Raw genomic sequence first — 15,541 nt, 5'->3', positions numbered from 1 at the left:
ATAATATTTATTACCTTCACCTTTTCTTTTTCTTTTTCTTTTTCTTTTTTAATATTTATTTTCAACATCAAATCTAAATAAATTTCTTACTAACAATGAGTATAAAAATAATTTAAATAGAGGTATCAAAAGTATCTTAATATTTGGTAATTATAACATCTCAGTTCGATTCTGGTTCAACTAGCCGTAATGACCCTTAACCGTTCCCTTTTTCGGTTTATACAGTGGTCTAAATTTCGAAACATTGTTGACAATCTAGTTTAGAGAGCCCCACTAGCTTAGACACTCGGAATCTACACCACCGGACCACCAGCAAACTCACTCATTTATCAGCCTTCATTGGCGAAAGAATCAGTCTGATCCAAGACAATGCATATCTGGAGCACATCAAAATCATCAAAAGATGTTTTTCAATTTCTGTGTCTGGGTAAACTCTGGACAGAGCATAGCTGCACAACCAAGGACGAATCAACCCAAGAAATTACACTCCAATAACTCGTGAACAACAGAAAGCATCGACAAGTTGAAATCCATATCGATTTTCCTCCAGTAAACATAGCCAAAAACAAGAACCCATTGGATAAAATATTTGTTCAAGGAAAAACAGTTAAACAAGAATATCCAACAAAGGTTTTATTTGTCCGTCAGACAAGTTTGATTCCTGCTTCCTTCAAGGAATCGATCACAGCTTTCACCTTACCATGATACTTTTGCTCTCTCTTCAAGAAAACAGAAACAGCAGGGATTTCATTAACCAGCAAGCGCTCCCCGAGAATCTTCCCTATCTTTGCAGCAGCAGCGACGTCCCTAGTCGATTCCATGCTTGATCTCAGTGCCTTCTCTTGCGAGCTTGCAGCGGAGGCTACTGTGGCAGTTGGTGAGTGGATGACTTGGGCTGACACAAACTTGTTTGTGAAGTGCATCTTCAAGATGTACGGTTTGAGAAACTTGGTGATTCTTTCTTGTTTGACTGGAGGACGAATAACCATTTCTGCTTTCCAAATAAAATATCCATATAACATTAATGTAGAGAATAAATTTTAATGTGAAATTATTCCCATATATTATATAGAGAGCATCACAGAGAAATTTTTTTTTCCAAAACAGGGTTAGCAGCCAGTGGAGGCTACTTTAAATTAAATGGCTTTCCTGGCCCATTGTGAACAAAGATGCGAACATTCCCACATGCAACGGTGAATTCATGAATCACAATAATCAAAAAATGAAGCCAGTAAAGACTAGGGGTGTACACGGTCCGGATTGGTTTGGTTCTGAGAAAATCCAAAAACCGAACCGATCCTAATGGTTCTATAATTTTGAGAACCAGACCAGACTATTACACTTGTAAAACCGGACTAAAACCAAACCCAAATAACGGTTCGATTTCGGTTTGGTTCACGGTTCTAAAAATTTCTATTTACAAGAATAAATTGTTAATATTAGCAAAATAATTACTCAAACTAATTACATTTAACTCATGATAAAAACTAATAATATTAAGGCATTACTCAACATTACATATCTATATCATCCTCAAATAAAACTTGATATTGTACATATATCTTTCAAAATTCGGTTTGGTTCGGTTCAAACCGTGATTTTTTCATAAAATCCATTAACCGAACCGTTTTTACAGTTCTCATATTTCTTAAACCGAAACCGAAACCGAAACCGAACCAATTCTTAATAGAACCGAACCAAACCATACGATTCGGTCTGGTTCCTCCAGATAACTGGTTTAAACGAATTTTTGAACAGCCCTAGTAAAGACACCATACAAATGAAGAATAGCTAATTTGAGAAAACATTTATGCAATCAGATAACACCTCCCAATCTACAATAAGAGAGGCTCAGTTGATAAATTCCACGGCATTAGGTGGAAGGTCGGTAGGTCACCTTGCCTTCTCATATCCTACATTCAGGTCCGGTGCAAAATTTTCCCTTCAATTTAATGATTGTGATTTATTTGTAGAAGACGATGTACATGTAGATGCAAGAAAGCTATAATACATGAAGTGTGTTGATTAAACAAAAATTGGAGGTAAAATGTGATGCGAACAAATGTTTTAAAGCTGAAAATATGTAAAAAATTGGCATGCTTACAGTGTTTAACTTAAAGTTCACGTATCAATTACACAGGCTGACTTTCTCTGTTTCCATGTGCACAATCGCGCACATGCATGCATACATACATAGAGGGAGGGAAATGAAGTTCATGTATGAACCATACAGGCTGACGGTCTCCATGCACACAACCACATATGCACATGCACACATACACAGAGGGAGGGAATCATTAAACATATAAGAAGCATTTACAAAGTCCTTACATTGGTTTCTAACCCTCCATGAACTGCCAACAGGGATGCAACTCTAATGCATGTTGGTTTTTGTTGATGCCAAAACCCAATCCAAACAGACCACACTCAGTTTTCCAAACATGGAACAATAACCAAATCAAAGGGAACCAAACTAAGGAAATCCTCGGTTTTGGGGCTTACACATGAGAAAAACAATGTGTATTCATGGGCAATCAATTCAAACAAAGTTTTAAACATGAATTGGACATAGGAATGGTGTTTATGTTTAAAATTAATACCATTGTGTATGAAATATAACAATTTGTCATTGAAGTTTTATGAAATAATCAAAGAGTAAAATTGATAATTTACAATAAAAAATGCCTAAATATGTTTTTCTCAAAAGAATAATAATAAATTAACTGTATCAATATTTTCATCACAATAGTGACGTCTTCCCAAGCAATGAAGAAACAAAATTTCAAGTCCTACATAACATTACATGGGTAGAGAAATGGTAGGATAAAAACTCCCATAGCTCTGACTTTGAACCTAAAAGAAGAATGTTGTAGAGTGTTGTGACTTAAGGCTCCATTACCTTTTCATGAAATAATATCAAGAAATATGAGTTTAGAAGTGGCGCTAGAAATGGTGTCCCATTGTCCCCTATGGTCATGCAATTCTAAATTTACAATTTTCAACTTTCAAGAATTTTTATCTTTAAGCATCAAGATTAGCCTAGCAGTGGTTGCAAAACTTATCTATTGGTCTACATAGTTCAATGGTCAACATATTTATCACCCCAAAAAAAAAAAAAAAAAAAAAAAAAAATCAAATCAAATCAAAGATCAAAACTCATAAACAGTTGAGCACAATTTATATTGACCTTCAACCTCAAAGGCGAAATCTAGAAATGGGTATTGGGTTTTTAATTATAACCATATAAACAAACATTAAACATAACAAATTGCTATCAGCACAAATTGTTAACTAGTATCACTTCTAAATCTCCAATCACTCCCAACTAAATGCCTTTGCAAGTATGAATGTAAATCAATATCTTCACCTAATTGGGTTGCATCTTCTCATCTCTGTGGAAAACCGAAACTACATTTAACCCAACATTAACATGGTCTATTTTTTTTTTTTTAAACAGACATTTCATCGAACACTTGGCATGACATATTATCAAACAACCATTTAAAACAATCAGTTCCCAAAATGTAGACAAAGCCAATTATAGAAACCCTTTTAACTATGGCTTGGAAACATATAACACTCTTCAACTATAAACTCACCTCTTGGCCTGAAAACACATGACACTCCTAAACTATGGAACACAAAAACCAAAAACTATCTGTCTGAGGCTCTGAGCAGTTTAAAATCTAGGGTTCATACCTCTGTGTAATCGAGCACAAACCCATGTGTATGTTCATATATGTGTGTGTGTGGGTGGGTGGGCGGGTGGCTTTTGGAAATAGTGATAACATCAATGAGTTCAAAATGAGACATTATTGGGAGAGAATTAGAGAGAGATGAAGAGAGTGGGAATTAACTAACCTGAAAGCAGTACTCACCGATCTGGAGCAGGAATTGCACAGGCGTTAGATTCACCGATCGTCTCTCTAGGGCTTCTGAAGAAGAAGAAGCTCCTGTTTTCTCTTTATCAATAAATAATAGGAAAGAATTATTATTTTTTATTTTTACTTACAAATGTTATGAAAATAAAAATAAAGAATACGTTTGATGATTGTTAAATGTGTGCGGACCTCTCAAGTGATCTTTACACGGAAAATTTTTTGGAGGCAGAGAGTGGATTCACTTATTAGTTGTGAGAGTGGAGGTGTTTTGATTATTGTAATTTCAGATTAAAAAATTTTGTTTGAAATAATTTTTTTGATTTTTAAAATAAAATAATTATATATTGAATATAATATAATATTTTATTTGATTAAAATAATTTATTTTATCTTATATAATTATTTTAGTCTAAAATTTGGTGGTGGTCAGTTGTTACTAGAGAATTTAAATTTTTTTTTTTTTTTTTTGGTTGAAGAATATATATATTTTTTAAACTGTGAAACCAAATTCAATTTTTGAAAATGAAAATAATATATTAGACAAATTTTTATTTTTAGATTTAAAAATAAATAAAATGGACATAAAAAAAAAGAAAAAAAAGCATTAATAATTTTGGTAAGAACAAAATAAACAGTTTTTTTTGCTTTTTCGAAATAAATAAACAAACAAACAAAAACAACTTATTTTGTGCATTTTTTCTTTGGAAGACCAAATAAGCCATGATATTGTTTAAAAAAAAAAAAAAAAAGCCATGATACAAATTTACCAAAATACTCCTAGGGAAAACAACAAAATTTGTCTCTAAACAAGGTGAGTGAAATGGTAATTTCAAGCTTGTGAAAGAGGGTAATATGATTTACTTCCGATGTACCCAAAAAAAATAGGATAATATGGAAATTTCACAAATTCATGAATGATGATTATGTTATAATAATTTACTAAAAGTGCTTTATTGAAATATTTTTTATTAATTCTTTTGTGTTTAAAAATATTTTTGTGTTTAATATTTTTTGTGTCTCCTTCTTTTCCAAACAGCACTGTTACACTTGAGAGAGAGCACAGAGAGAGAAAAGAGCAGAGCGAAAGAAAGCAGAGAGAGCAGATCGAGAGAGAGAGAGAGAGAGAGGGGTACGTACCGACGGTGAGGAGAGCAGCGGCGGTGAGCGGAGACCAACAACAGCGAGTGAAGAGCAGCGGGATCAGCGATAATGTTTGGTTGTTTGGGTGTGAATGAGAGCAGCGGCGAATCGGCGATGATGTTTGGGTGTGAATGAGATGAGATGTTTGGGCGTCAATTAGGTTTAATTGATGAATTATTGCATGTGAGATTGCTGCCATGTGTTTGTATTGTATATATAGCAGCAGACTTTGAAATATGGATAGGCGGTCGGGTCGGTTGCTTACGCAGGTTGGCAAATTTCAAACCGTCCCCGCTCCAACCCGCCACTATTGGAAGCCCCACCCGTCCAACCTGCCGGCCAGAGTTGAAAAAATGTGCGATTCAAAGCGGTTTTTGAGGGTATTGTGCACCGCATTACACTTTACACTTCTAGCTCCTGCAATGGGTCTCCTTTTGTCTCCCTACTTTTCGCCTCAAGGTCCTGGTAGAGTTTTTTTAAAAAAAATTAAAACTAAATTGATAAAAATAAAAATAAAAATAAAATCACTCACTTTTTGCATATGATTTTCTTGTTTGGGAGTTAAAATAATTTTTAAAAATTTAAAAACAGTTGATGTTTGATGATACAGTCCGTCCCGGGTGGATGGGTCAGGCTGGCCTAGGTTCTTCAGGTTCCGGCTTCGGGTGGTGATTCCGTCAAACGACCTGCAAGCAAGTCCAAAGGGGAACGGGGCAGTCCCCCAGTGAACCCTCCGGCGAGAGAATTAGTAGAGAAAAACAGGACAATGTAGGGAAGAAGATGGAGAGATAAAAAGCTTAACCTTTTTCTTGTGCTTCTCTTGTTGCTTATATCCTTTGGTAATCATTTCACTGTCCCTTGTAACGTGCCCCCTTTCCGCCGAAAGCCTGTGCCGTAGCTTACCTTGTTCAGGGTGAGGGGACTCTGTTCCGACAGGGAGGTGTTGTCGTAATAAATGTTGTGATGGACTGCATTAATGGTGATGTGTTGTGGCAATAACTCTGCAGATCTTTGTCTGCTGATGTGGCCTGTGTCTCATCTGTCATGTGTCCGAATGCCCTTGGCCCTCCACATCCAGGTGGCCTCCAGCTGTCCTGGGCTTTGCCAACCAAGTTATGCTATGGGTCCAAAGCGATGGGTTCGGGGTGGTTTGCCGTGGGCTGTATGCCTCGTGGGCCTGTCCATGTCAGTAGTCCCCCATTTTCCGAGTGCAGCTTTAGTCCAACGAAGGGAATAGTAATAAGGAAGAGAAGTTCGAACCGAGTGGAGAGGTCTACGGGAAGCCGTACCGATCGCCAGGGTGATTGAATCGGGAGAAGCTGACTGTGAGGGTGGCCGAGAGGGAGGCGTCGGCCGAGAGGCGTGCCGACCGCGAGGGTGGCCGAGTGAGAGGGGTCGGCCGTGGGGCTTGCCGACCAGGACGGCGCGGGGCTCGAAATGAGAGGGGGTAGGGGTGGGGCCATGTGATGATTTGAAATGGAAAGGACAGGGGAAGGGAAGGGAACAGTGCATCGTGGCCATACACGTGGTAATATCGTGGGGGAAGTGAAGCGTTGGAGCAGAAATGAAACGATAGGTCACGAGTGGGGTTTTGAAAAGGCGGCTTTGGCGGTTGATATGAAAAGTTTTGAAACGGGCGAAAATTAATGCGGATTCATGGAATACGGGTAAATCGTGGGTTGTTGATATAATGCGTTTCAACTACCTGTGTACAAAAACCCAAAATATCCAAGTGTTAATTCCTTCACTGCATACGACATACCTGTGTAGCATTTTCTGAACTTCCTCGTTCCTGCGTCAGAAGTGAGTTGCAAGCAAACCCTAGAAATGGCACAAGAAGAAGGAGTTAATGTGAGGGTGGACACGTTGGGGGATGATGATGGGAAGGAGTTAGCAGCGCAATACAGGACGGAGGCACAGATGGTGGGGGCGGGGGTGGGTGAGACGATGGGAGAATCGCAGGCGTCGGCCCTGATATTGGCCCCAAAGCCACTAAGCCAGGTGGAGCCAGAGCAGTGGCACACTAAGGCGGACAAATCCACACTCACGATGGCGAATTTGGAGGTGATTAGGGAGCGGTACCAGATTCCGGCGGAGGTAGAGTTACTGCTGCCAACATCGGGGGAAAGGCCGTCTACTGCGAGGCCAGGGGAGTTTTCCCTGTACGAGGAGGCGCTAAAAGGGGGGCTGAGGTTGCCACTGCCTCAAGTGGTGGTTGACGTGTTGAATCGCCTGGAGGTAGCGCCGAGGCAATTGATGCCCAATGCCTAGAAGATTCTGCTGGCCTATGCGAGTGCGTGGCCTAAGGCGAATGGGGGGGAGGCTATGACGGTAGACGAGTTCTTTTCGTATTACAAGGCGTCGGGGCAGCAAGAAACTTGGGTCACCTTACAGGCGGTGATGGGGAGGGGATTGGTGGCGGGGCTGCCCACGTCGATCAAGGGGTGGCGGCCACGGTGGTTCTACGTGACTGTTAATGGGGAGATGGGGGTGCGCACCATCTGGAAGGTGCCAACCAGGTCGATGGAGTCGAGACTGGGGGCGATGACGGAAGAGAGGGTGAAGCGGGTGAAGGAGTGGAGAGAGAGAGAGAAGGCCAGATGGGACGAGCTTGTCCAACCGTCTGCACTGTTTGAGGCGGGGCTGGGACCGCAGCCGAAAGGCGGAGACCTCGGCCGGCGGAATTGGAGGCGAGGAGAAAAGCTCAGGAGATAGAGGATCGGGCCATTCTGGCAAAGGCCGCGAAGTTCGCGGAGGCGCAGAGGGACCGTCCGCCTCAACCGATCGCGCGAGAGAGAATCCGACCGCGCCCAAGGCCGTTGGATGAAAAAGACTTAAGCAGTTTTGAGCCGCGGCCGCCGCCTGTAGACCCTGTAAAGGAAAAGGCTGGAAAGGCAGTGGAGGCTCTAAAAAAGAAGAAGAAGAGGAGGAGTGCCCCAGAGGAGGCAGCAGATGCGTCTGGGGCCAAGAGGGCTAAGGCGGCCCCAACTGAGGTGGAGGTCCCTGTGGGTAAGGACGCCCCAGAGGTGGTGGAGATCATCCCAACGGTGGAGGTTGTGGAGATTGCTCCATTAGTGCAAGTAGAGGCTGGGTCGACTGAGGCAGTGCCGAGCGGAATGGAACAGGTCCAGAAGAGGCCTGACCCCCAGGAAGGAGGGGTTCGTCCGGCTACGGCGATCTATCATGCGCGTGCGGTAGCTGGAAGGTTGGAGGGAGAAGAAGGCCCAGCCAGGGCGGGGGCAGACCGGCTGGTGAAGATCGTGGAGGAGACGGCTCTGCGCGTGGCATCAAGATATAATGAGGCTGACCTGCTGAGGGGGTTATGCTCCGCCCAAATGGAGGTGACTACCTTGGCAGGGGCCCTCTTTAGGAAGGCAGGGGCTACCAAGTTGAAGGCTGAGGAGACCAGGGTCCAGTTGGCTAAATTGAAGAAGGACAGTGCCGACTGGAAAACTGCCCATGACGAGCTGCCAGTAGTCAAGTTGGAGCTGGAGGACACACGCCGTAGGGTCGTGTCGCTCGAGTTCCAACTGGCTAGTGAACAGAAAAAGTTGGAAGAGTCTGAGAGGGCCTGCGCCGTGGCAGTCGAGCGGTATGAGGAGGCCATGACCAACAATGAAGAGCTGGTTAGGCAAAAGGATGAAGCAGATTCCAGAATTGGAGAGCTGTTGAAGGAGTTGGGGGAGGAACGCGCCAGAGCAGAAGAGGAAAATGGGAGGCTTCTGAGGGCGTGGGAGATAGAGAAGGCGAAGGCGGTGGCGGAGCTGGAGAGTCTGAAGAAGGGGGTGGAGGAGGAGAGGGCGACGGCGGCGGCTGAAAGGGGGGCCCTGCAAAGAAAGCTGGACGAGGAGAGGGCAAAGGCGGCGTCTGAAAAGGCAGCCTACCCTGATCTGTGCGTTGCAGCAGTGGAGTAATATAAGGGGTCCTCCGAATTTCAGATGGTGGTAGACGCCGCTGTCGCCAGGAGTCTAGCTAGTCAAGAGTTGGGGGGTGGGCCCATCAAGGAAGACTGCTGGAGGTAGGACAGAGACAGAGGTGATTGAAAGCTTCCAGCAGTCAGATTTCTATAAGCACGAAATGGCCGAGTTCTGGGACAACGGTTGGAAAATGTTCAAGCGCAGAGCTGAAGAGCTGTTCCCACACTTGGACCTTAGTAGTGTGACGATAGGGGAAGATGATGTGGCCCAGACCCCCCTGGACGAAGGTATTGAAGAAGAGGATCTGGCATCTAGCGAGAATGAATAGCCAATGGGAAGGAAAGCTGGGCGTGCTCTATGTTTTTTTTTTTTTTTTTTTTTTTTTTGAACTTGTGAACACATTGTAAAGGAGTGAATGAATGAATGAACGTATGAAGAGTTTACTTGTAATGAATTTGTGTACAAAGATTATTTGGCTTATGTTGCCAGTTGAATTTTTATTTATTTTGCTTATGTTGCCAGAATGAATGAAGTGTTATGATAAAAACTGGTCGTAAAGATTGGGTCAATAAAAATATCGTGTAAAATGAAAGTTAAAAGTTCTTCCCTGCGGAGTGCGATTGGAGTTGTATGAAAATTGAAAGGATAATTCAAAAATTGGAGTAAGAGGCAGGTTGCAAATTGTAACTAAATAGTTGGCGAATAATCTGATTAGTGAATGAAATACGTGAGAGTACGTGAGGAATTTAACTAGGAAAAAACGTGGTCCTGGAACTGTGAAGAAACTTCATAATGTGACTAAGTGTTGAAAATGTGGTTCTACTAGGCTTTGAAGTGCTCGGTCTGGCCGAGGCTTCTGAAGTGCTCGGTCTGGCCAAGGCTTTGAAATGCTCGGTCTGGCCGAGGCTTCTGAAGTGCTCTGTCTGGCTGAGGCTTTCGAAGTGCTCGGTCTGGTCGAGGCTTTCGAAGTGCTCGGTCTGGCCGAGGCTTTTGAAGTGCACGGTCTGGCCGAGGCTTTTGAAGTGCACGGTCTGGCCGAGGCTTTCGAAGTGCTCGGTCTGGCCGAGGCTTTTGAAGTGCACGGTCTGGCCGAGGCTTTTGAAGTGCACGGTCTGGCCGAGGCTTTTGAAGTGCTCGGTCTGGCTGAGGCTTTTGAAGTGCTCGGTCTGGCCGAGGCTTTTGAAGTGCTCGGTCTGGCCGAGGCTTTTGAAGTGCTCAGTCTGGCTGAGGCTTTTGAAGTGCTCGGTCTGGCCGAGGCTTTTGAAGTGCTCCGTCTGGCGGAGGCTTTTGAAGTTCTCCGTCTGGCTGAGGCTTTTGAAATGCTCGGTCTGGCCGAGGCTTTTGAAGTGCTCGGTCTGGTCGAGGCTTTTGAAGTGCTCGGTCTGGCCGAGGCTTTTGAAGTGCTCGGTCTGGCCGAGGCTTTTGAAGTGCTCGGTCTGGCCGAGGCTTTTGAAGTGCTCAGTCTGGCTGAGGCTTTTAAAGTGCTCAGTCTGGCCGAGGCTTTTGAAGTGCTCAGTCTGGCTGAGGTTTTTGAAATGCTCGGTCTGGCCGAGGCTTTTGAAGTGCTGCAAGTGGAAAAGTTATTGGGGCCACATATAGACAGTTGAATTACGAAAACCGAGGTCACCAGTCAGAATTTACATTATGTATAGAAAGGGGAATACAACGATGTTGACAATACAAAAGTATGGACATATTGGTAGTAACGCTTCAAATGTTCTGCATTCCAGGGATGGGGCAGGTCTCGGCCTTCCATGTCTTGAAGTCGGCAAGTGCCTGGTCGTGGTCGGGCTTTCACAACGTAGGGCCCCTCCCATTTGGCTGCCAGTTTGCCCTCGGTTGGATTCTTTGTGGCAAGAGTCACTTCTCGTAAGACAAGGTCCCCTACGGAGAACTCTCGTGGTCGAACTCGGCGGTTGTAGTGTGTTCTCATTTTCTGCTGGTACGAAGCCAATCTGACAGCAGCGGTCTCTCTGAGCTCTTCGACGAGGTCCAAGTCTGTGCGGTGGAGTTCTTCGGCTGCGGCCAGATCCGAATGTAAAATCTTGGGAGTAGGCAAACCGACTTCTACCGGAATAACCGCCTCAGCGCCATATGTTAAGCGAAAAGGGGTTTCACCAGTGGGAGTGCGAGCAGTGGTTCGGTAAGCCCAGAGTACATTTGGTAGTTCTTCAGCCCAAAGGCCTTTAGCAGCTTCGAGCTTGGTTTTGATGATTTTCAGAAGTGAACGGTTGGTGACCTCAACTTGGCCGTTTGCTTGGGGGTGATCGGGGGAGGAGAAGCACGGTTGAATTTGGAGATCTGCACAAAATTTTCTGTACTTCGCGTTATCGAACTGTTTGCCATTGTCAGAGATGATGGCTTGAGGGATACCAAATCGACAAATGATCGATTGCCAGATAAACCTGGTGGTGTTCCGCTCGGTGATTGTGGCAAGGGGTTCAGCCTCGACCCACTTGGTGAAGTAATCAATGGCAACGATCGCGAACTTGGTCTGACCTCGACTGGTGGGAAGCGGACCAACTAGGTCGATCCCCCACTTGGCAAACGGATAAGGGCTGCAGAGTGTGATTAACTCTGTAGGAGGAGCATGAGGGATGTTGGCGAAGCGTTGACATTTATCACATTTGAGCACGAAGTCGGTCGCATCCTGATTAAGAGTTGGCCAAAAGTACCCAGTACGGAGTATCTTCTGGGCAAGGGACCTGCCTCTTGAGTGATTACCACAAATCCCCTCATGGATCTCCTGCATTACATAAGTTGCTTGCGCGGGATTGAGGCACCGTAGATATGGCCGGGAGAAGCCGCGTTTGTACAATATATCGTCGACAATGACGTAATTGGACGCTCGGGATCGGACTTTGGAAGCCTGTTGCTGGTCATCTGGGAGTGCTCCTGTGGTCAAGAATAAGAGGATGTCGGATGCCCAAGGGATAGGTTCATTTTGAATGTATTGTACAGCTTGTAGATCGAGTGAAACGGCTGGGTGGTGTAGATATTCAACGCGGATATCATGGCTGAGAGTAGGATGGTCAGCAGAAGCCAACTGAGCCATCTCATCTGCTTTGGAGTTTTCTGCCCGAGGAATATGCCTGATGTGGAAGGTATTGAAGAGGTGAGCAAGGGGGAGTGCCAGGTCTCTGTAAGCTCGCATCGTGTCGTCCTTGGCATCAAAGTCCCTCGTCATCTGACCGACGACGAGTTGGGAGTCGCTGAATACTCGGAGGTGGCTGACCCCTATGTCCTTGGCGAGGTGGAGTCCTGCAATTAATGCCTCGTACTCGGCTTCATTGTTGCTTGCTTCAAACAAGAAACGGAGTGCACATTTGAAGTAGCCGCCCTCAGGAGAGGTGAGGATGAGACCGGCACCGCTTCCTTCTCTTCGGGACGACCCGTCGACATTAAGAGTCCAAGAATGAGGATCTTCTGGCTCTGTTGGAGTTGGTAGGGGCGAAGGTGTTGTGGTCGGGGTCGGCTTGGTGAACTCCATGATGAAGTCAGCTACAGCCTGCCCCTTAATTACTGTCCGAGGGCGGTAAGAGATGTCGAACTGGCTGAGTTCTACGGACCACTGCATCAGTCTACCTGAGAGTTCTGGTTGCTGCATGACTTTCTTCAGGGGCTGGTCGGTGAGGACCACTATGGAGTGGGCTTGGAAGTATGGGCGGAGTCGTCTAGAGGCAATGACCAAAGCCAGGGACAGTTTTTCCAGCAAGGGGTAGTTCTGCTCCGCGCCCCTGAGAGCTCGGCTAATGTAATAGACCGATCGTTGGATTGAGCCATCTTCTCGGAAGAGAGCTGCACTGACTGCAGTTCCTGATACTGCTAGGTAGAGAAAGAGGGGTTCGCCTGTGATTGCTTGGGAGAGAAGGGGGGAGTTGGCCATGCATTGCTTTAACTGTTGAAAGGCCTCCTCGGATTCAGCTGTCCATTCAAAAGTCTGCTGAAGAACTTTGAAGAAGGGCAAGCACTTATCTGTCGCACGGGAGATAAAGCGGTTGAGGGCCGCCACTCGGCCGGTGAGTCTCTGAACCTCTTTAACCGTCCTAGGCGACTGCATCTCAACCAAAGCCTTGATCTTCTCAGGGTTAGCTTCGATGCCGCGCTGACTGACCATAAAGCCCAAAAATTTGCCAGACCCTACGCCAAAGGCGCACTTTTCTGGGTTGAGCTTCATCTGGTACTTGCGCAAGGTGGCAAAGGTCTCACGTAAATCAGTAAGGTGATCGGAGGAGTATTTACTTTTGACTAGCATACCGTCGACGTAGACTTCCATATTCCGACCTATTTGGTGATGGAAGACGGTGTTAACCAGCCGCTGATAAGTGGCCCCAGCATTCTTCAATCCGAACGGCATTACACAGTAGTGGTAGGTACCTCGGTCGGTAATAAAGGATGTGTGCTCCTGGTCAGATGTGTGCATCAGGATTTGGTTGTACCCTGAGAAGGCATCCATGAAGCTGAGCATTTGATGACCGGCCGTGGCATCGACCAGCAGATCTATGCGGGGAAGGGGGTAGCTGTCTTTGGGGCAAGCTCGGTTCAGGTCAGAGTAGTCGACACAGAGCCACCATTTGCCATTGTGTTTGCGGACGAGGACCACATTGGACAACCACCTAGGATAGTCCACATTTTTGATGAATTGGGCCTCGAGGAGTTTGTCAACTTCGGCGGCTATAAGGGTGTTGCGCTCCGGATGGAAAATGCGTTGCTTCTGGCGGTGGGGTCGAAAGTGGGGTTCGATGCTGAGGCGATGGGTTATAAAGGAGGGGTCGATGCCTGGCATGTCAGAATGGGTCCAGGCAAATACATCTCTGTGCTCGGTCAGGAGAGCAGTAAGGTCGGCCTTGGCTTGGGCAGGTAATTGGCTGCCAATCTTGGCGGTTCTGATTGGGTTGGTGGGATCAATGTTAACTTCAATAAGTTCCTCTACAGGTTCACCTCTGACCAGCTCGTCCTCATCTCGGACGTCAAGCCCTTCGATGATCATGGCCTCTTTTAGCTTGACTTCCTTGAGTGAGGCGACATAACACTCCCTGGCCACGGTCTGCTCTCCTTTGACAGTGCCGACACCGAGATCGGTAGGAAATTTGATGGCAAGATGATATGTAGATGTGATGGCTTGGAAGGCGTTGAGGGCTGTGCGGCCGAGGATGATGTTGTAAGCAGAGGGGCAGTCAACCACAAGGAAGGTGAGCAACTTAGTGGTTGCCGCGGGTGCTCACCAATGGTGATAGGTAGATCGATGGAGCCGATGGAGGTAATGCGGTCGCCGGTGAAGCCGACCAGAGGGGTTTGGAGAGGAGACAATCTCTCTTCCCCAATCTTGAGCTGGCGGAAGCAATTGAGGAAGATAATGTCTGAAGAGCTGCCGTTGTCTACGAGGACTCGTCTGACTTTGTAGTTGGAGAGGATGGCGGAAATGACAAGGGGGTCATCATGTGGGTAACGGACTCCTGCACAGTCGGTGTCGGTGAAGGTGATGGGTTCGATCCATTGTTTTGACTGTTTGGGAGGTCGGTCCACCGTCGCCACCGCTTTGTCTGAGCCGTGCCTGATTTTTCTGAGTTCTGCCTTCTGAGCCGAGCGGGATGGTCCCCCGCAAGCAAGGCCGCCTGAGATAACTCGGATTTCTCCGACTGGTGGAGGGGGATTACCAGGAGGCCGAGGCTGTGGTGGTGGGCGATCGTGGCCTTGGTTAGGTGGGCCTTGGTTGCGGGGTGGTATTTGTCGGTGATTGTTCCTGGTGAGGTCGGTTCTTTGTCTCTGTGGAGGGCGGTTATCTGTGAATCGGCTGAGGCGGCCCTGGCGTATGAAGGTCTCAATCTGATCTTTGAGGTTAATACACTCGTTGGTGGTATGACCATGGTCTTGGTGGAAGCGGCAGTATTTGGACTGATCTTTTCGAGTGGAAGGGTTTCGTGAAGGTAGGGGCCACTTGAGGGGGTAGTCCCGTTGGATTTGATTGAGGATGTGCTCCATAGGGGAGTTGAGAGGTGTGTATCGCTCAAACCGACCGGGCGGTCTGGTCGGAGTCGTCCGGTCGGCACGGGGGGGTCGGTCATTATAGTGGGGTGTGTTGGTTATTATACTGGGCGGTTCTTGGTTCGGAGTCTTTCCTTTTGTCTCTAGGGGTCGGATTTTTAGGGGTGGGTTCTTGTCGAGCGGCCAGAGAATCTTCAGCATTTATGTACTTCTGGGCTTTAGATAGGAGGGCTGCCATGGTGGTTGGAGGGTTTTTGGAGAGGGAGAAAAGGAAATCCGACGACCGCAGGCCGGCCATGAAGGCGGTGAGGATGACCTTGTCGTCATTCTCCGCTACTTGAAGGGCCTCGGTGTTGAAGCGGGTGACGAAGCTGCGGAGCGACTCCCCCTCGATCTGACGAATGTTGAGGAGTTGGGTGGCTGGGCGTCTCTGACGCTGGGCCCCGATGAAGTGGCTTAGGAAAGAGTCACTGAGGTGTTGGAAGGTGGAGATGGAGTCTGCCGGTAACTGGCTAAACCACAATCGAGCTGATCCCTTTAGTGTCACTGGAAAGGCTCGACACCTGATCTCGTCAGGGAAAGCATGAAGGATCATGAGGGTGCGGTAGGTTTCCAGAT

The 15,541-nt window shown here is 46.3% G+C and overlaps 1 protein-coding gene across 1 annotated transcript; it reads right to left on the bottom strand.

Annotated features, from left to right (window-relative positions):
* Nucleotides 1-521: 521 nt before the first annotated feature.
* On the bottom strand, nucleotides 522-5,317 carry LOC114291656 (Ribosomal L18p/L5e family protein). Its single transcript, XM_028235513.2, has 3 exons — nucleotides 5,019-5,317; nucleotides 3,879-3,962; nucleotides 522-991 (listed from the first exon to the last, which is right to left on the bottom strand). Exons 1-3 carry the CDS (start codon nucleotides 5,218-5,220, stop codon nucleotides 645-647), a joined length of 633 nt encoding a protein of 210 aa, XP_028091314.2. The 5' UTR covers nucleotides 5,221-5,317; the 3' UTR covers nucleotides 522-644.
* Nucleotides 5,318-15,541: the final 10,224 nt, after the last annotated feature.

Source organism: Camellia sinensis, chromosome 5 (assembly GCF_055761805.1).
Source record: "Camellia sinensis isolate YWXY chromosome 5, ASM5576180v1, whole genome shotgun sequence".
Lineage (NCBI taxonomy): Eukaryota > Viridiplantae > Streptophyta > Magnoliopsida > Ericales > Theaceae > Camellia > Camellia sinensis.
Note: the sequence above shows the minus strand (reverse complement) of the source record. Positions and strands in the feature narration are given on the sequence as shown.

Coding starts and splice junctions, on each gene's coding strand:
- LOC114291656 (XM_028235513.2), bottom strand. CDS start 5,220: ATGGCAGCAATCTCACATGCAATAATTCATCAATTAAACCTAATTGAC. Junction 3,963..5,018: donor CGCTGCTCTCCTCACCGTCG/GTACGTACCCCT, acceptor TTATTGATAAAG/AGAAAACAGGAGCTTCTTCT. Junction 992..3,878: donor GCAATTCCTGCTCCAGATCG/GTGAGTACTGCT, acceptor TTTGGAAAGCAG/AAATGGTTATTCGTCCTCCA.